The sequence below is a fragment of the Mastomys coucha genome, unplaced genomic scaffold, assembly GCF_008632895.1.
Source record: "Mastomys coucha isolate ucsf_1 unplaced genomic scaffold, UCSF_Mcou_1 pScaffold22, whole genome shotgun sequence".
Classification (NCBI taxonomy): domain Eukaryota; kingdom Metazoa; phylum Chordata; class Mammalia; order Rodentia; family Muridae; genus Mastomys; species Mastomys coucha.
Genome location: NW_022196905.1, coordinates 257,936,094 through 257,956,565, shown reverse-complemented (window position 1 = coordinate 257,956,565; position 20,472 = coordinate 257,936,094). Strand labels below are relative to the sequence as shown.

At 48.1% G+C, this 20,472-nt stretch overlaps 1 protein-coding gene across 2 annotated transcripts in view; it reads left to right on the top strand.

The window, feature by feature from the left end:
* Mbtps1 (membrane bound transcription factor peptidase, site 1) overlaps window positions 1-14,242 on the top strand; it is a 49,552-nt gene extending 35,310 nt beyond the window's left edge. The window contains exons 16-23 of one of the 2 annotated variants that reach the window (XM_031341553.1): window positions 491-647; window positions 1,300-1,424; window positions 2,053-2,130; window positions 4,210-4,350; window positions 6,941-7,072; window positions 8,780-8,906; window positions 12,038-12,168; window positions 13,397-14,242. In XM_031341553.1, coding sequence (XP_031197413.1) covers window positions 491-647; window positions 1,300-1,424; window positions 2,053-2,130; window positions 4,210-4,350; window positions 6,941-7,072; window positions 8,780-8,906; window positions 12,038-12,168; window positions 13,397-13,593 — 1,088 coding nt within the window. In that variant the 3' untranslated portion in view covers window positions 13,594-14,242. The remainder of the gene's footprint in view (window positions 1-490; window positions 648-1,299; window positions 1,425-2,052; window positions 2,131-4,209; window positions 4,351-6,940; window positions 7,073-8,779; window positions 8,907-12,037; window positions 12,169-13,396) is intronic. The other variant, XM_031341554.1, reaches the window with a different exon arrangement.
* Window positions 14,243-20,472: the final 6,230 nt, after the last annotated feature.

Below are 20,472 nucleotides of genomic sequence, written 5' to 3'. Positions count from 1 at the left end.
AAAGGGAGCATGGATAGTCCCTGTGTCAAAGTGGAGGTGCAGAGCAAGGCTTCCCATGTTCATGCTCATAGAGATCAGAATGCTCAACTGACTACATAACTGATGGAGGGGGAGAGGGAGAGGGAGAGGGGGAGTTAGTTTGTGTGTGTGTGTGTTTGTATGGATCCTGATTGAAATCAGGTTTGATAGAAGAAGCTTTTATGCTCTGAGCTGTCTTGCTGGCCTAACTTTTTTTTTTAAATACTGTTACTATACATTACTCTTTTTTCTAAATAAATGAGAAATATTATATTGAGCAAATATAAAAAGGAACACAGTTAGGTGGTCCTTGTGGCTGGCTGGCCACTGTGTGTCTTACCTCCTTCTGTAGTGCTCCAGGCTGGCACCAGCCAGACTCCTAGAAGCAGGACACCAGTGAGAGATAGCACTGCTGAATTGTCTTCTGCCCTCAGAAGTGACAGTTCTCAAAGTGTGGCATTGCTTCCATCAGGCACTTTGCTTATGGTGGACAGTGAGGAAGAGTACTTCCCTGAGGAGATTGCTAAGCTGAGGAGGGATGTGGACAATGGCCTTTCCCTTGTCGTCTTCAGTGACTGGTACAACACTTCTGTTATGAGAAAAGTGAAGTTTTACGATGAAAACACAAGGTACGGTTACATAGCAGTATGGCGTCACAGCTCCCCAGCAGGCTGTTGTGTGACTATCCTATCTTGGGCTTGTCTTTCTAGGTAGTGGAGTGTGGGTGGAGAAAGCTCTTGTCTGCGTACAAGAAGCTCTTCGTAGAGAGATAGAGGTTTCTAGACTCAGTGCTCACTAAGGGGTCATCGTCCTCCCCCACTGAGCCCAGACACCTGTTCTTTGCTTTCTGTCTCATGCTGCTATGTCTTGCCTCCTCCACACTGAACATAAGAAGATTCACATGCACCTAAGACCTCTTACTCAGAGACCTGTGGTGGTGGGTGCTAGAGTGCTGCTGTAAATGTCATGTGTTATGCTGTGGATTTTCTTTAGCATATCTGACTCCTGTCTCACTTCTGCTTCACTGGTCTGACTAGGTCCAGACTAGGCCTGTCTAGATTGCATGCTGGTATAGTGCTGGTTTTCATTTCATAAAAGAAAACTTCAGTGCGTCTGTGTGTAGAGGCATACAATTGGCTGGAGCAGCAGGCTTGCATATTTCTCAGCTTGTTTAAGTTGACACTTTTATATGTATGTGTGGACTGGATTTTTGTCACAGAAAGAGGAAAAATGTGACGATTTTAATTCTTGCTTTCTCTCTGCGTTCTGCCACTTTTATAGGCAGTGGTGGATGCCAGATACGGGGGGAGCCAACATCCCAGCTCTGAATGAGCTGCTGTCTGTGTGGAACATGGGGTTCAGTGACGGCCTATATGAAGGGGAGTTTACCCTGGCAAACCATGACAGTAAGGTTTTATGTCTGTGTGTAGAAACATACAATTGGCAAGAGAATGAGGGTGTGTGAGCTACGTGCTTTTGAAGTCTAGGTTTCAGAGAGATGGGATTCATAAATGAGCTGCAGTGTAGAAAGACCTAGTCAGTGTTTTCAAAAAGCACACTTGGGACTGGGGCTGTAGCTCCATGGTTACTTGTCTTGCATGTGTAAGAACCTAGGTTCAGTTTGCATCACTATAGAAAAATGAGCTGGGCATGTCACTCAGTTGATAAAGTATTTACTTAGCATGCACAAAGCCCTGAGTTCATCCTTACCACCACATAAACTGGGCATGTAATCCTAGCACTCAGGAACCAAGAGCCTGACAGATGTTTGAAGTCACTCTTTTCAACAAACAAAAGAGTTTATTTATATACTTTAAAACTTTTCTTTAGAAACTTCATGCTACCAGCATTTTTCACTAGAAGTTTGAAATGATTACTTGTAGTTGTTATGTAACAGACAATAGCAGTTTGTCTCTACAGATTAAAAAAATGTCTAAACATAAGTGGCATAGACCATGTGTGAAATGCATTCTGGGTCAGTGAGTCAAGTGCTGGGCTTCTCTACTCCCTTAATGGTGAACAACTGTCTTCCAGTGTACTATGCATCGGGGTGCAGCATCGCCAAGTTTCCAGAAGATGGTGTCGTGATCACACAGACTTTCAAGGACCAAGGTAAAGAAAGGATGCTGTTCACAGGCCTTAGTGCCTCTTTTCTCTCCCTCCCTCCCTTCTCCAGCTTTCCTGTGTACTTTATCTACTGTCCTTACTCCTCTAAATGTCAGGTTTAGTAGTGTTTGGTGTATCCCGTGTGCGCCTCACAGTCCACTTATTCATGTTTTGTTGGTCGTTAGGACTGCCGTTAACAGTATCGTGCCTTCCCTTCCATTTTCTCTGGTTCCTGGTAAAACTCACTGCAGTATTATTTGTATACTACTGACTGTGGCATGGATTCTGGGGGATCCCAAATGATCAAGACAAACTCTTGCTGAAAATTTGAATATATGTGTATAGTCTACCCAAAAAAGGCATGGACGGGGGTCGGGGGGTGTCTCCAAAATGGTCTTTGTCACAGTCAAAGGGTTCTTCTGTAATAGGCATGCTGCTATGGCCTAGTCTTAATGATTTTGAGAGGTCTTAACCTGATGAAAACTCAAAGGTTAAACACCATCTTCCCTTTTAGGAGGCGTTGCTGATTGTCTGTGTTTACCCTCAGCAAATATCCCTCAAGCCTGGGCCAGGCCCCTAGTGTAGGCTGAGATGAGATCACCATAAACAGTTCACTTAGTCCACAGACATACCTGCTGAGTTGGGAGATGCAGGAACAAACTAGACAGCCTCTGGTTTTGAAAGTTATGTACAGGGCAGTGAGACTGGACCACAGGAAGTTCTTCCTGTGACTGTCACTCCAGAGCTGAGATTCTGAGCTTGTAAGACACGTCTCATATCTCTGCTAAGTTCCAGGAGACTGACATGCCTCACGTGACAGCCTGCGGCCATGTGCTGGTAAAACCATTTCCTCCTGAACACTGGTGTCCTGGCTTCAGAGCGACCAGCCACACCACCATCAAGATGGTTATTTTTTGTGTAACTGGGCAACAGCTTTCCCAATTGAAAATGTGAAACTAGATTTTTCAGTTTAACTGTATGAGGCCTCTTTAAGCACATGACAATTTTATCTTCTCAGCCCCTGGCCCAACTCATTGTAAATTAGTTCTTTCTAAATGTTGTTCTTACAGGCTTTCCACTTACAGGGCTAAGAGTCATGGCCTCCTAGCTTGCTTGTTGCCTCCTGCAGCTCAGTAATTTGGAGAAGGGGGTAGCAAAAGTAGGGTTAATAATGCATACTTTATCTTGTGTTTTAATACTGTCTAAAAGTCAACTGCTTGATGTTAACCTGGATAGTCTGTGTGTAAGGTAGGACTCTGTAGAGCACGTTGCTCTAGAGCAGAAAAGGCCTTACTTTTAAAGCTCAGCAAGTGAAAGCTGCTGAGCAAGATGGCACAGGCTTGTCATAGATCTGGGAACAAGAGAACCACAAGATTGGTGCCTGCCTGTGTGACCTAGCAGGTACCCTGCCTTATCTGACCTTAGAAAAGGGGTGGGGCTGCAGTTCAGTGGCAGTGTGCTTACCTAGTTCTAGGTTCAAGCCCCAGAATCACCAAACAGAACAACAGAGAGAAAAGATAACAAAATATCAAAACTCTTGTCTAGCTGTGGGGCTAGATGTCTGCCATGTTAACTCCCTTGTTTCATACAGAGGTTAGGCATTTCAGAGCTGATGTACAGGCACATTCCTGGATTCTCATGCCGTGTGACACCTAGTGCTAAGGCAAGCTTAGGTTAGACAGCGTGACTTCGCTGTTAGCAGCTGCCCAGGGCACTGATACTTTTTTTACATCTTGGGTTATTGAGCATTTCAAGTCGTGCTGTCTGTTTGGCAGGTCAGAGGTTCTATTGCTAATGCATGTGCTTACATCGTACGTCTAAATGGTGTGTGGATGGTCACACATTTTTTAAACTTAACTACGTTTGTCCTACTCATATAAATACGGTTTTGTGAGAGTTGGATTTTGTTAAAATCAAAGTTAATAAAGCTTAAAATACTGCTTCACTATTCTAAGGAGTTGTACTATTTTGATTGAATGCTTTATTTTGCTAATCTTAGGCAGCTCAAATTTCAGGTTAAGTGACAACTAGAAAATCAGTAATTTTCTCTTGAGAACTCACTGCTGTTCTCATTGCTTATTGCAGGGTTAGAGGTCTTAAAACAAGAGACAGCAGTTGTTGAAAATGTTCCCATTTTGGGGCTTTATCAGATTCCATCTGAAGGTGGAGGCCGGATCGTGTTGTATGGAGACTCCAACTGCTTGGATGACAGTCACAGACAGAAGGGTAAGAAAACACATAGGAGGGCTCAGTGGCACAGCACTTTGTCTCAGACACACAAGGCCCTGAGTTCAATACCCAGCATGGCCAGAATAAGAAGTTCATGGGCCGGCTGGTGAGATGGCTCAGTGGGGAAGAGCACTGACTGTTCTTCGGAAGGTCATGAGTTCAAATCCCAGCAACCACATGGTGGCTCACAACCACCCGTAATGAGATCTGATGCCCTCTTCTGGTGTATCTGGAGATAGCTACAGTGTGCTTACATATAATAAATAAATAAATCTTTAAGAAGTTCATGGGCGAGCCGGGTGGTGGCGGCACACGCCTTTAATCCCAGCATTTGGGAGGCAGAGGCAGGTGGATTTCTGAGTTTGAGGCCAGCCTGGTCTACAGAGTGAGTTCCAGGACAGCCAGGCTACACAGAGAAACCCTGTCTCGAAAAAAACAAAAAAACAAGAAAGAAGAAGTTCATGGGCTTGAAGATTTGAGTACACAGCCTTCTTTCCTTTGTCTCTGGAATGATACTGGCTAGAAGCTGGAGAATAAACAGGTACTTTGATTGCTGGAATATTTCTGCATATACCTGGAGGTTAACACACAGGATATACAAACCTCTGTGGACCTTGGAATCCCATCTCTGTTTTCCCATCTGGCAGTGACAGCCATGAGTCACTGTCTCTTGTTTAGTACACAGTCCTTTAACCCAGTTGACCCAGGTTCTGCCTTTCTCAAGCTTCCTGCTAGGTTGTGTGACCTATATGTGTGTCTTCTCTGGTCTGGCCTCTCTTCAAGCCATATGTCTTAGAGGCCCTGGTTAGTGCTTTCCCTAAGACTGAAGAGTTTGAGTACTAAGAGCTTTTGTCAGTGAGGGACCTCTGTTATTTTCTCAAAGACAGAATTGTAAAGAGGCCAGAATTAGTTCTCTGTAATGCTTCCTCTGCAGTTGTCTCTTGTATTCTCCAAGTGTGCAGCTCATGTATTTGCATACGAACTTCATTTTCTTACTTTCGGGAGGGAATAGTGGAAATGCTGCGGGTCTCTATCTGGGAAGATGCTTGGAAACCAGGACTTGAGTCTTGTCTTGGACAAGGGTGGTGTGGACACATGCTGGATGTTGCACCTTTCCCCAATTTCAAGTTGATGTTGACAGGATTTCAGTGGCTTATATAAATCCTCAGAATGTGATTGGTTTTAAAAAGTAAGGTTTAAAGTCACAGCAGATAGGAGATTAATGTTTTATTTCCACAGAAATTCTCTTTAAGATCTAAGCTCTTCTGGTAAGAGTCTTTATTAAAATTTTAAGTGCCTAAAGGGACTGTCCGTGCCTGTACATTTCAGATGGCAGCTATTTGAGTCCTTGGGGCTTTTGGCCATTGGCCAGAAGTGCATGCTCTTCCTGAGCAGAGTTCTTAACAACCTTTCCCACTCATGAAACTGCTGTCATCCAAATAGGTGCTAATGGGATTTGGGCTAGGTAAATAGGGATGGGAGGGAGGGAGGGAACTAGAGCATCTGCAGCTAGCTTTTTTAGGAAGGAAGCTTTGGTAGCTCTGAGTGATAGCTGCTTGTATTCTCAGACCTGGACTGAGATGTCCAGAGAAGAATTGACCATCCTGGTCAGGACAGCTGACTCAGATAATGCGCTTTTCCCTCTCATCCTGGACTCACCTTCCTATGTATATGCCCTCATAGTTCAGACCTATTTCCTGTTCTTGTGACAGCTTCGGGTCATTGGTAGCAGCTCATGTCCTTGGTGCTCCCTTGTGGAGGCCATTCTTTTTTCAATGGCTATCACATGGTTTTGCCATCCCTAAATGAACATCATTCTGCCTTTGCCCATGAGCTGTCTACTCTAGACACTCAGGCAGGTGGTCCAGTCCAATCACATTTGTGCTGGGCTGCCTAGGGCCCCGGGACATAGAGTAAAACCTATCTACAGTGATGCTGGAACAGACTGTCCTGGGTGGGCTGGAACTCTGCCTGTGGAGAAAACATTCTTCTCAAAAGTAGGAGAGCCTGGTGGAAGTGTTAGCTACACATCGACCTAAACTTCTCACTTCCGAGCTTCCTCTCCAGAGGAGCTAATGTTCTTCAGTTTTCCTGGAGAGGTTCTGTTGCAAGAATTTGCAACCCCAATAAACCTGTATAAAAACCACATAATTCAGTTATTATATTTATAAGCTTAGATTGGGCAGGTCTATCACTATAGTAACTTATTCCACAGCTATGAGACCCTTGCTACTTGCAGTTTCTCTTGGCTACGGCATTCTGCTCCGTCTTCACTTCCTCCTCCTCCTCTTCCACCTTCTCTCCTTCTCCTCCTCCTCCTACCTGCCCCAAGTCTCAAAGACCTCCCATCCCACCTTTTCCTTCCACTGCCCAATCACAGCCTCTAGCCTTTATTTGACTAGTTAAAATGGGCAAAATGGTTCACGTGCTATCACCTGAGTATGTGCTCGGCTGCTTGTCGGGATGGGGGGCAGCCTCTCTTGAGGAAGCAGAATTAACATCAGAATACATACCACATCCGGGCAACCCACAACAGTGTTCTATTTTAAAAATCAGTTTCTAAGTAGTGTGCCTGTTGACTTTGCAGACTGCTTTTGGCTTCTGGATGCACTCCTTCAATACACATCATATGGTGTGACCCCTCCCAGCCTCAGCCATTCAGGGAACCGTCAGCGCCCACCCAGTGGAGCTGGCTTGGCCCCTCCTGAAAGGATGGAAGGTGAGTATCTCTCCTGGTGCCTCAGTAGAGACTTGGGCCACTTCAGTGCCACATCAAGACATAGCACTGCCAGTCCAGGGACTGCTTTTGGGGAGGGCTGTGGATCCTTCCCAGGGGTTGCTGGTAGCTCATCAGTGAGCTCACCTACCTCTTCCCAGGGTACACAGAGATTGTGGGCCCTATGTGCGGGCACTCTGCTGGAGTCCATCATCTTTTAAAATATTTTTGTGTATGGAGATATATATATAAGTACCTGGCGAGAACAAAGGAAGGCATTGGACACACACACACACACACTCAATAGAGCTGGAGTTGTAGGCTGTCCAGCATAGGTCATGGGTCTGAACTCCTGTTCTCTGCAAGACAGCAACGCTCTTAGCTACTAAGTCATTCCACCCACTAAGGCACAGTATCTTTGAGTACTCTCTGGGCACAGGCACTTGACTGGGTACATTGTAAGGATTAGCTCACAAATGCCTCTCAGTAATCCTGTAAAAAGAGATACTATTAATTTTTGTGTGCAGATAAAGAAACAGGAGGAAGAGAGGTTAAACAGTTAGTTCAGGACACTTGGGCCATGTGAGGTGAGCCTGCAGTTCCCTGCATTCCAGGGGCTGGGTGGGTTGGGCTCGTGTATTCAAAGAACCGAATGTTCCCTCCCTGGCAGCACTGTCTGCAGCATCAGGATGTAGACCACAGATGCCAGTTAGAGTGTTAGAGCAGCAGCCAGCGTGCTGCTGTGTGCCTATGTCCTAGCACTTGAGTGGCCAAGGGAAGAAACTACATGGAGACCAGACTGGCCTGTTGTAGTGAGACCTCATCTCAAAATAAAAGAAAGCCAAAACTGAAGAAAGAGGAATCTCAATAGCTACTTCAAAGTATAAGGAGGCTGGGAGGTGGAAAGCATGAGAACTTCTGTTCAGATCCTCCCTCAGCAGCCCCATAAACACTGGGTGCAGCAGAGCACGTCTGTAACCCCAGCTCTGAGTGAGCTAAGACACTGGCCAGCCAGTCAGCTGTAAGTTCCAGATTCCATGAGAATAATTTAGAGTGAGGATGACCTCCAACATTGATCTTTGGCCTACACACACATGTGACTCATGAACATATATGAACACATACCACACAAAGTAGAAAAGGTAAAGGCTAGAGAGATGGCTAAGTGGTTAAGAGCACTGATTGTTCTTCCAGGGCCCTGAGTTCAATTCCCAGAAACCACATGGTGGCTCACAACCATCTGTAATGGGATCTGATGCCCTCTTCTGGTACATCTGAAGTGTACTCACATACATAAAATAAACCTTTAAAAGAAAATAGAAAAGATAAAATTCAATTTGATAATATATTTCAATCTAATGTTTAAAAAGTTTTTAGGGGTGTGGCACCTATCCATTTGCTCATCAGCAGTGTGTGGATGGCTGCAGTAAGGGTAACACAGATTAGAGAAATGTAAACACCAGCTGGACATCTGTGTGCACATCTGTAACCCCAGCACTTGGGAAGCAGGTGGTTCCAGGGTTACAGTACAGTGTGCTGTGGGGAAGGAAACTAGGCACTCTGTTGAGTGTGGTCCTGAAGCATATGGGGCATAGCATGACAACACTCAGTGAACTGTCACCAGAAAGATACATAGTTACTCAAAGCCAGTTTCTCCTGTATTTCTACAATGGTGATCACCTGTCCTTTTCTTACTGCTGCTAACCTCAGGAAACCACCTTCATCGGTACTCCAAAGTTCTTGAGGCCCACTTGGGAGACCCGAAACCTCGGCCCCTTCCAGCCTGTCCACATTTGTCATGGGCGAAGCCCCAGCCTTTGAATGAGACAGCGCCCAGGTCAGTGTATGCTGTGTTGTCCTCATTGTTCCCCAGGGCCATGACTCATTCCTTTTTTATAGGAAGAATGCAGTTTTGCTGACATCATTGTTAAATCATCTGGTCTAGTTCTCACTTTCTGACAGTTGTATTGATCTTTGGAAGTGTACTTTGGTAGTGTCCTACAGTAAAGTACCTTGGAAAGAAAGGTGGTGTCCAGCCAAGTGCTGTCACTTGAGCAGGAGCTAAGTGACAAGCTCTAGCTCCAGTCCAGTATTTGAAGGCTGTCATTTCTGGCTGTGCTTTCTTATCCAAGGTATTGTGTATGGAATGCAGGTGGTTCTCTCCTTCTGCACCCAGGCCTAAAGCTGCTCCTAAGAGGTATGGCTTCTGCTGTGGCAGTCCAGTCAGAAGTGCATGCCATGTGGCCTGTGGCCTTTGTGCACAGGTGCCGCACTCATGTGTGTTCTGTGTGGCTCTGCCTCTCTCACCTGATATGTTGTTCATCTGCTGTCTTAGTTAGGGTTTTACTGCTATGAACAGACACCGTGACCATGGCAACTCTTATAAAGGACAACATTTAATTGTGGCTAGCTCACAGGTCAGATTTCAGTCCATTATCATCAAAGTAGGAGCATGGCAACATCTAGGCAGGTGTGGTGCAGGAGGAGCTGAGAGTTCTACATCTTCATCTGAAGGCTGCTAGTGGAAGACTGGCTTCTAGACTGCTAGGATGAGGGTCTTATAGCCCACACCCACAGTGACACACCTACTCCAACAAGGCCACACCTTCTAATCATGCTACTCCCTGGGCCAAGTATATACAAAACATCACATTGCCTTATCTCATTTCATTTCTCAGATCAACATTCCCACAGTAGTTTCTCTGCAGCCAGGCAAGCAAACCTGTTTATCCAACTTGCTCCTCTTTGCTTTAGCAGGACAAAATGGGAGAAAATTAACAGGACTTGGTGTCCCAGAGCCCTGCAGACATCCTCTTGCAAGGCGGCTCCTCTCTTAGCCTCTCCTGACACAGGCTTCCTTCGGAAAACAGTGCCTTTCCTCTCATCTCCCTCCCCTTTCATAGCTGCGGCTCTGCTTGGTAGCATGATAGACAGATGTGGTGTAGCCAAAGATAGGATTTCCATCCACACTGTGAAGAGACAACCTGGCCTGCTATTAGAGTCTTTATGGTCATGTATCGTTATGAACTCAAGTCCTCAGTGTCCTGTTCAAGAACCATATCTTAGAATATCAGTCACAGGAAACAAGAAAGTTGGCACTATAGAGGTGGCTTAGTAAAGAGCTTACCATGTACTGAGCTTGATCCCTAGAACCCATGGGGGTTTTGTTGTTGTTTGGTTTGGTTTGTTTAAAAAAAAAAAAAAAAAGCTGGACACAACAGCATGTTCCTGTAATCCGTGTTGGGGAGAGTGGAGACAGAAGAATGCCTGGAGCCTGCTGGCCAGCCAGTCTAGTGGGAACAGCAGCCAGGTGTCATGAGATACCTCTTGCTAAACCAATCAAGCGCGAAGAAGACACTACCGTTGCCCTCTTTGCTGCGCATGCCTAGGCACATGTGTGTACTCACATGGTCACAACTCATTGCTTGATCTTCAGCAGCTGTGTTCTTCCTGAAGCTTCCATTGAGGAGTGCTTTCCATTCCAGTCACCCTACATCATTTAAATCTTGTAATATATTTCCATTTTTGAGTCCTTATTTATTTAGAACCTTCTGTTATCTTAGCCTTCAAACCAGACTTTATATTCTAGACATGATCAGTAGTTCATGCTCAAAGAGCAGCCATGTTAGCTAGAATGCCAGAAGCCCAGCTCTTCCCACAGTGTGCTGAAGGCTGAGAACAGATGGCAGTACCTGTGCTATCTGGCTGGCCACATCACATAATCCTTCCCACTCTAAGTCTCTCCAGGGTGCTGATAATGCCTGCCCAGCTTCTAGGATTTAATTCTGACTTGCTCTCTGCAGCCCTCTCCCTCCATACCACATCAATGCACTGCTCTCTTATCTCATAGATCACATCTTGAGGGAAATTATTCTCAGTCCTCAGAGACTTAGATGGGGTATATTCTGAATCTCTAGGAGATTCTGTTCCAGTGTTAAACAGCTACAGGTTGCCATACTAAGGACAAGTTCCCATCTCTGTGAGGTGAGGCTTTTTCCTAGTTCTTGTTCTTAGCAGTCATTGCTGTGGGAATGTTGACACAAGGCAGAGCCCCTATCCCTCATCAGAGTGCTGTGAGACATGCTAACGAGTGCTTTTACCTAAGTGCCCTGCTAGGAAGTGTGGTAAGTCCCCACTACCAACTCCAGGACACAGGATACCTTTTGGATGTCTGCTTAGCAAAATACTTGGGAGCCTAAAAAGCCGAAGCCCTAAGTTCAATGACTTTGTTAATTAACATTTCAGGCAGATTAATTCTGAGCAGTAGCACTAAGTCATGCAAAACAGGCTGGTGAAGTTGTGTCAGGGTTGGCCAAGCTGTGCTCAGCCAGGAGCCTCTGGGGTCTGTCTCCCACCCCTCACCAGTGAAAGCAAAGATGAGTAATGCCTTACTCCCACCCCAGCACACAGGTTTTGTTGTCTGTCACCACAGCAGGCAGATGTTTCCTGCTCACCTGTACTTCAGTACTTGATTACTTGCAGATCTTTCCTATTCTTGTTGTGGGTGCTGTCTCAGTCCACTAGGCCGTCGGTCTGGCCCCATTTCTGACCATGGTTGTTGTACACTTCCTTCACTGCATTGCTTTGCATTGCTGCAGTTTCTTGGAGCCTCAGGAAGGCCTTCTGTGACACCCTCAGACCTCTGCTCCTTCCAGAGCTCCAGCCTAGACTGTCCTTTTGCCTTGCTTGGCAGTGTTCCCAGTGTTGAACAGAAATGGGCTTGAGTGGGCTGTGTAATAAATCCAGGACAGACCTTCCTTGGGGCTGTGATCTGAGCGCGTGGATTTGACCTGTGCCTTTCTCAGGACTGGAAAGCAGTGCTTGGTCTGGCTGCTCTGCTGGTGGTCAGGTGACCAGAGGCAGAGGGTCTCAAGTGGCCCTTAGGTTGCTGACAGTTCGCTGTGTATCAGCTAAGCATCCTAGATGAGGATTGCTGCTTATTTTTTTTTAAATTCTATTTCCTGGAAGTAATCTTTGGAAACATCAGAAGCTGCTCTCCATTGACCTGGACAAAGTAGTGTTACCTAACTTTCGATCCAATCGCCCTCAAGTGAGACCTTTGTCCCCTGGAGAAAGTGGTGCCTGGGACATTCCTGGAGGTGAGTCCTTATTGGCATGTTGCTGGGCTAGATCCTGCTGTGGGTTTCCAGGTGTTTCCCCTCCCCAAGGAGGACAGCCAGGCCTAGAAATAAGATGCCATTTCTCTTAGAAAATTATATATATACATTTTAATTTTTAAAAAATGTTCCTTTTTATGTGTATGGATGTTTGCATGTATGTATGTGTATCACTTGTATGCCTGGTGCTCTCTTCTTCAGACCTTCTGAACTAGAATTATGGGTAGATGGTTGTGAACCACCTTGTGGATCTGGGAAACAAACCTAGGTTCTGTATCTACAACTACAACAGGTGTACTTGACCCCTGAACCAGCTCCACCTCTTCTATACACACATTTTACATACCAGTTTTTAGTGTGTTGGCTACATGTTACACTTAAAATTTTCCAGAGTAACTTGGATGCTTTTTGCTAAAGTTCTGCAAGCAGATATATATTATGGACCTCAGGAAACAACTTTTCTCTATGAGGTTTATCTGTTATGCTGGCTCCTGGGGTATTTGATACTATGTAGCCTGTCTTAACAGCTGGACTGGCACCTTGCTGAGCTGCACCAGGCCCCTGAGGTGATTCATCTTGTCATCTGTTTGGTGAGCTCTTTGGCCTGAGCATATTTATTACTCCAGGCTCCCATATTTTAGCTGGGAGAGTTGGTCCCAAGTCCCTCCAGCTGAGTGTCTGTGGTCCTTTTTTTCTGGAAACTCTTGCAGCCTCCTTAGAGAATCATAGCTCCCAAGGAGGTTTTACCTGGGTTTCAGGAATTGGCTGGGAAAAGGCATCCTAGCCCTTGGAGGCCAACAATGGGCACTTCATATGATGAAACCAAAATCCTGAAAGCCTGATGTATAGCACTATAGAATAGCCAATGGTAGTGGTACCTCTCTAACTCACTCTTCCTCAGCCAGTAGGACTTTTTCCTCTCTGGATTGAGACTAGTATATCCGTTGATCTCTGGGGAAATGAAGCTTCTCTGGGCCCTGCTAATGCAGGCTGGCTGATCAAGGTCTGTCTGCCTCACACAGGCCAACATTAGAAACAGTCTAAAATGCCTCTCAGCCATACTATGGTTAGCAGCCTGGGCTACTTAACTCTGGCTCAGAAGTGATGTCTGCCCTGATAGCCCGCCCAGCTAATGGAGTTTGGTCTCATTCTCAGAAAGGCTGTAGCTGTAGTTTTGTGGCACCACTGACCAGTCACTGTCCTCTTGCAGGGATCATGCCTGGACGCTACAACCAGGAGGTAGGACAGACCATCCCCGTCTTTGCCTTCCTTGGAGCCATGGTGGCCCTGGCCTTCTTCGTGGTACAGATCAGCAAGGCCAAGAGCCGGCCGAAGCGGAGGCGGCCCAGGGCAAAGCGTCCACAACTTGCACAGCAGGCCCACCCTGCAAGGACCCCATCAGTGTGACCATCATAGTGGCCAGCCACAGAAGCTAACAAGCCTTGAACCGTTCTGGTGGCCACACAGAGTATCAGAGAGCATCCTGAGAAGTGCCTGTTTCCAAGGAACCCTATCTCCAGCTTGTGGCTGGCTTAGTGTGTTCTGCCCAGGCATCTATGAGGTACATCCTGCAGTGCCTCTCTGTGCTTGACTCTGGCAGAAGGCGCCCAGTAGCTCAGCCTCCAGTGGCATCAGGCCCAGTGACAGTGCACCAAAGACACAGAGCCTGGACAGTCCCAAAGGGCTGTCAGGACATACTTTCTACATAACGCTACAACCCTGACCAAGCGAAGACTTGCTTGTTACAGGCTATTTTCTATATTTATTGAGGGAGAGTCACTTTAAAGACTTGTGCTAGTTGGAAGCAGAGCTGTTGTTTTTGTTTGTCAGTCGAGTGCAGTTTTCTGCAACGACATCATGAGGAATCAGATTCCGTGGCCTCCTTTTTGATGAGAGGACACACTGAACTGAAGGGAACTTGCACAGATGTGGGAGATACAGGCCTTCGCTTTATTTTTTTATAACTATCAACTGCCATCATGTTTTGTAATTTGGGGTCTTGATTTCACCGTTGTTGGTGAAGGAAATTTTCAATAAATATGCATAACCTTACAAAGCTGGAATGTGTCGTACACCAGACCTCAGCACCTTCCCATTCTCTCTGCCAGTGTAGGGTCTGCATTAACTAGTTCATACACTGTAAAAATGTCCGTGTCGAGCGATGCTTTGGCAAGCCCTCCTGTTCTTGCTAGGTAGCATGGCCAGTGCCAGTTGACTCTTTACTCTAGAACATTCTTATTACTCCCAAGGAAAACTCAGGCCTGTTAGCAGTCACCTGTATCTTACCCCTCATCCTGCAGCCAGTTTGCTTTCTGTAGTTTGCCTATTGTGCTGGTTTCTTTCTGCTTGCATCATGTCTTCAAGCTTCTTTCATGGCATAGTAGGTATCAGAGGCCATTCCTTTACATGACTGAATAATATTCTGCTATGGGTAGACCACTTGGCAACTACCCTGGATACTGTTGTCATTCACTGGGGAGGGAGCATGTGTGAGTCTCTCTTGAGAGGCTTCCTAGGAGGGATGACATCATGTGTTTGGAGGAGCTGTTAAACTTTCCAAAGCACTGCAGTAGTTCACACCTCTGCCAGCAGTGTGAATTCTAGCTTCTCCATGTCCTGGCCTGTGCAGGTCTCTGCTGGTGTACAATGACATCCCTGTGGTTTCACTGTGTAGTCTTGAATACTAAGGTGAAATGTCCCTTTATGCATCTTAGAGCAATGCTTTCTCCACACTGGGCTTGGTTTTTGACTGGGTCATTTGAATCTTTGTTACTCACTTGTGAGATTTCTTTGTGTGTCCAGGTAGGAGTTCCTTAGCATGAACATTATTAGATTTTGGTCAGGTTTGGACTTCCTCCTTAACTTGCTTCTTTAAGCATGCTGCGTTCTAGCATCCTCACTGTGGCATCTCTGTCTGAACAGGGTACCATACATGCCAATCACTTGCATACAATGCAGCATGCAGCACCCACTTGCCTAAGGAGTGATTAGGCTGTCAGGCACTAGCCCTGTACACCATGGCTGAGAGCAGCTGCCTGGAGGCCAGGGCAGGAGGATCCCCGCCCCAGTGTCTTGCCCTTGGCAGGTCTGTGGATGACTCATAGCTATAGTTGCTCTCATGGCTGCTTTTGGTCTAAGAGATACTACTAAGGCTCGGGAAATGGGGGGGTTCCTTGTTCCAGGTACTTCAGGATGTCGCAAACTGCCTTGGCTGTATCAGTATACAGTGGACCCTGTGTTTGCATGTAGCTCCCACTTGCCTAAGGAGTGATTAGTTTGGAGCCTACATGGGCTCAATCAATATCAGCCCTCAGCTCAGAGGACCACTAGGATTATTGCACAGGACCCAGCAGAGGAGGAATGAGAAGGGCCGGGGGATGAGGGAGTTCTGGCCACTCCAGCCTCATCTTAGGCAGCATAGGTTTTGTGGTGACTTTTGAGCCCGAACTATGGAATTAATATGTGAAATCCTCCAGCTCAGATCTCTCTGCTACTTGTCATGATTGCAGGTGAGTCTCTGGGCTTTGGTTAAAATGTGTGGAACAGCCAGCGACACCTCCTTAACACTGATATGTGAAGGCAAGCTGCTGTGGGCACGGGACTAGCTCAGCTCTATGACAGCATGCTGCTCACTACAGATAGCTCCTGCTTGTGCACAGCTGACCCCTGCACACTTGCCACAAAATCACTTCATCATCTCAACACAGGCTTCTTTGCTTTCTGCGTCTCTAGACACCTAAATACCTCAAGGCCAGCCCCGTCAGATCCTGAGAAGTGTGTGCTTCAGAGCTCATGCATGATCTCTGTATGTTCACCCGTATCCAGGGCTTTACACACTCAGGTTGGTCTATGCTGGACACATAAAGAAAGTGATGACTCTCGTACCTCCAGAAGCTGAAGACAGGCCTTGGGGGGGGGGGGGGGCAGCTCCACAGCAGCTTAGACAGAACCTGCCCAGTCTTCACCCCTGAGCACCAGCTGAAATGGGCAGCAAGCTGAGGCTGCTTAACATCCTGCAGTACTGTTGTCCTCCGGTTGGACTGATTTGGCCTGAGCAAGGAAGCCCACTGAGGTGAGGCAGGTTGGGACCGTGATCTGCTGAGCCACACATTGCAGGGGGCTGTCCATTTTCCCCCCAGGATGCTCCCCTTAATGCATCCCAATCGGGTGATGGTTTCATTCACCGGTGCCTAGAGAGCACAGAGGAGTAGCCTAGAAACACAGGTTCTAGGGTCTCACCCCCATTGTCCTAATCCATCCGGAAGGATCTACATCAGTGGAGATCATAAAACTTTGCAGCCTCTTTCCTAGATGTGGCTGGATCAAAGCCGCAGGATACATGCATAGTGCTCCTAAAGCTGAGTTGCAGAGGCCGAGAGGTGGAGGCACAAGATGGCACACTTGTCTGGAAGGATGCTACAGTGTGACAAACCTGAACCTTATACGGTGAGATAGGAAAAGCTGCATCTCCTGTGACTGCATCGGTGTGAAATGTCCAGAACAGACAGATCCATGGACACAAAGCAGATTAGCTGTTGCCAGGGCTGGAGGAGAAGGGTGCTGGGGAGAGGAAGGGGGCTGGCCTTGAAAATGCTCAGGAATTAGTGGTAATAGGGGCACAGTACTGGGAATCTACCTAAGCCCCTGAGGTGCACTCAGCGTGGCTAACACGGTGATTATGCCCCCCTTCCTTTCACAGGCTCACACAGGCCTCCCCAGGGGATCCAGAGAGCACCTAGCCCGGACACTGGGAAGGGTCTCAGGCTCTACAGGTCTGAGTACATGATGGGTACAGAGGCTGTGGGCTTGGCAGACGTTCTAGCTCTATACCCTGTCCCTTGCCCTGGCTGTGCCCTGCCCCGGCTGTGCCTCTTGGTTACGAAGCCTTCGTGTTTCTTCCTGGACACACGGTTGGCAAGGGGGTGATAAACTTGAGAGTGGATCTAAGAAGACTATCTTGAACCTCCTTTAAGTTCATCTGCCTTCTCCCCCCTCTTTAGACAGGACTCCTGACTACCTGCAGAAATAGCCCCATGATAGGGGAGGGGACAAGAGGACCCAGGAGGATTGTAAGCACAGACCCAGCCCTTGCCTAGGAACCTGAGGCCTCAGGTTTCTCAAGGGTCAGGGCAAATGACTTGATTGGGGGCCTACAAACAGCTATTTGTTCCCTAACGTTAGCTCCGGAGATTGGCCGAGTGGCAGGGATGCAGAGGAGGCTCCTAGGGGACCGTCTCCTGCCTGTCTCACCTCCAGTGGCTGCTGTACATCTTTGGCTCATGGCCTATCCTCCTCTCCCAAACTCATCACCCCCAGACCCTTCTGTCCTTGATGACCTCTGACCTCCTGCACTCTTACAAGGACACCTCTTACAAGTGAACAACAGTGAAGAGACAAAAAACCACCCTAGGTAGGACACCAAGGACTTGTTGAACCATGAGCCCATTGGAGTTTGTTATAGGAACATGGGTGACGCCGAGACGCCCACCCCAGTGTGGGTGTTGAACCCCAAAGTTGCCCCAGTCAACCGTCTGCCCATTCTCTGCCCCTGCAGGAAGCAGCGAGTGTAACCATCTCAGACAAGGGCTGTATGGCTGAATCTAAGTGGATTTCAGCAGGCCTGACCTCCACAAGGCGGGGGGGGGGGGGGGGGGGGGGGGGGGGGGGGGGGGGGGGGGGGCTCCTGCTGTGGTCACATGACTACTCTAGGCCACCTCTCCATTTCAAGGGTTTTATCTCATCTGCAGACCCCTCCTGCCCTGTGCAGTAACAAACACTGCAGGTTAGGCTGGAGCCCTTTCTGTGCCCTCATCAGCCAGCCACACTGGTTTTTAGATCCCTAAGGTGTCACATGTTTACCAAAGGGGGACCACGGATCCCTGTGAGCTGCCACTTGCAGCCTAAGGGACCTGTTGTGAATTCTGAGCTCTAGCATTCATTGGGTCACCTCTGCAGGCTGGAGGGCCCCAGGAAGCCCCACTCAGCATGGCATCATGCCTCCTTTTCAACACACTACTTGGACAGCTGTTAGGAGCCCTGTATCAAACCAGTGTAGCCTGGGGTGCTGATGGACTGGCACTGGCAGCTTCTAGAGGCTCCCTATGAGGCTGAGGTTTAAAAACCCATGTGTGTGTGTGGCGGAGTGAAGGGGTGGGAGGGGGAACTTAGGCAATATCATGTGACCTGCGCCCTGCTTGGGCACTAACTGCTAACAATGCTGACTCTTCCTCGCCTACATGAGTGACTACAGACAGGAGACATTGTTTTCACAGGGGGTCAAGCCAAAGACCCAGTGCCGATAAGATGGCCGTGCCCACAAGCTACCTCACATGATCAAGAACTTTCTAAGCATCACTGAGAGTCTCCATCATATACTTCGTGGGGAGGAACAGAACAGCCCTCAGGAAGCCCCCGATGGGACAGGTGCACAGCCAGCAGGAGAGTGAAGGGAGAAGGCCCGAAGGCATGGGTGCTCCAGACCAGTGCCCTGCGAGCCACCACCTGCAGGATCCCTAGGGTGCCTGTGCACACATCCTTGCCTGTCTTCTCTCCTCCAGTGCTGTGGGCCTGGCTGCAATGGGCTGAGCAGAGGGTAGTCTCCCACCCTCCCCTAGCTACAGATGGAGCCCTGCAGGGTGTCCCTTCCACAGCTTGGGAAAGGTCACACCACTGTGGGAGGGCAGCAGGGGGTGGATATCAAAGCCCCAAAGAATTAAGAGATCATGGAATTTTACAGCCCAGTGGCCAATTTCTAAGTCATGCACACTAATGGGCAGCTAATGAGGGACCCTGGGCAGGGACCGGGGAGTGCCCTGAGCCCCTGAGCCTGATTAAGGAGTACAAAGCGTTAGCTACTAACTGGCCAAGCACTTTTCATCTTTTTCCTTAGGAGCCTATTAGTGCGACTAGAGGTGGGGCATTGAGCCTCCTGGCCCCTAGAAGGTGTGCACCCAGGTCACCTCTATGCTACTGTGTGTGGCCCATCCCTCTCCTTGCCAACCCTGGCTCCTGCCTTGCCCTACTTCCCACTCCTCCTGTAGCATCCATCTCTACCTGGCCCAGATTTAATAGCCTCACTCTAGTGAGGAGGATGTGGAGTTGAAAGGCCTTATTCAGCTCAGCAGGGCCAATGAACACCAGACTCCAGGCCAGTGCATGAAAACCAGGCCATAGCTATAGTAAACTGGTAGCCCCAGGAGGAAGCCAGAGGAATCATTCCCCAGATCCTTTGGAGGGAGGATGGCCCTATCACAGGCTGACCTCAGACCTGGATCTCTAGAGAAAGAATCCCTGACGATACAAGTCACCAAGCTTGTGCGATTTAGGTAGGAGCGTTCATAAAGGGGAGACCTATGAAAATGTCTTTCCTGTTCTTTCTGGAGTCCCTCCTTCCCTCCCTTCCTTTCTTCATCCCTCCTCCCTCCCTCCTTCCTCTGCTACTTCGAGTGCTGACTCTTGTCAGCACAGGGCAGGGGGCCGGTGGACTCACAGACTTCCCGGGCGGGCGTTCATGCTGAGGTGCTGTCAGGCATTTAGTGAGCACCAGCTGTGTAGCCTCAAGGAGGTCACCAAGTCAGAGTGGTGATGCTAGAAACGCAGGAGGGAACAGCACTTTGGGGGTGTCCCTGACAGGCTGATTGGATAGGGTTGGGCTCTGGGCATGTTTGATAGAAAGCACTTCTCAGCAGGGTCCCTGGGCCAGCAGCAGGAAACATATGAGACAGGCAGATTCTCACACCCCATCCCAGGTCCACTAAGGCAGAAATTCCGGGGATGGACTGGCCACTTGTCTGCAGGAGTCCTCCAGGGGATTCCCAAGAAGTGAGTTGATGTCAGCCTTCCAGCAACAAGTCAATGAAAATGACAGGTTGCTCCTGACATCTTGACGTGTGTCTTCCAGCGCAGGGGTTTGGCTTCTGCCGGCTTAGGAGCTGCACACTGCTTCAGAGAGCGTCCAAGTTTGCCTTCTACTCCGTGTGGCTCCTGCCTGGAGCTTGTTAGCAATCAAGAACCCTGGGCTTCCTTAATGTGCAGGCAATCAGTCCGCCTTTCAACAAGGTCCCAGGCACATCTGAGGCACGGAGTTAGTTCGAGGAGCATCCATCACTGGTCTTGTGAGAGGCAGGGAGTGAGAAGACCAACCAGGGATGCTTAGTGACCCTTCCACAGATGGGTTTCAGTGAGACATACTGCCAACCAGTGACAGTAATGGTGGTAGACTTAGCCTTCCATGACCTTCCCCAAGACCAGGGGCTTAGAGGAGCTGCTGAAGACAGGGGCTCTGAA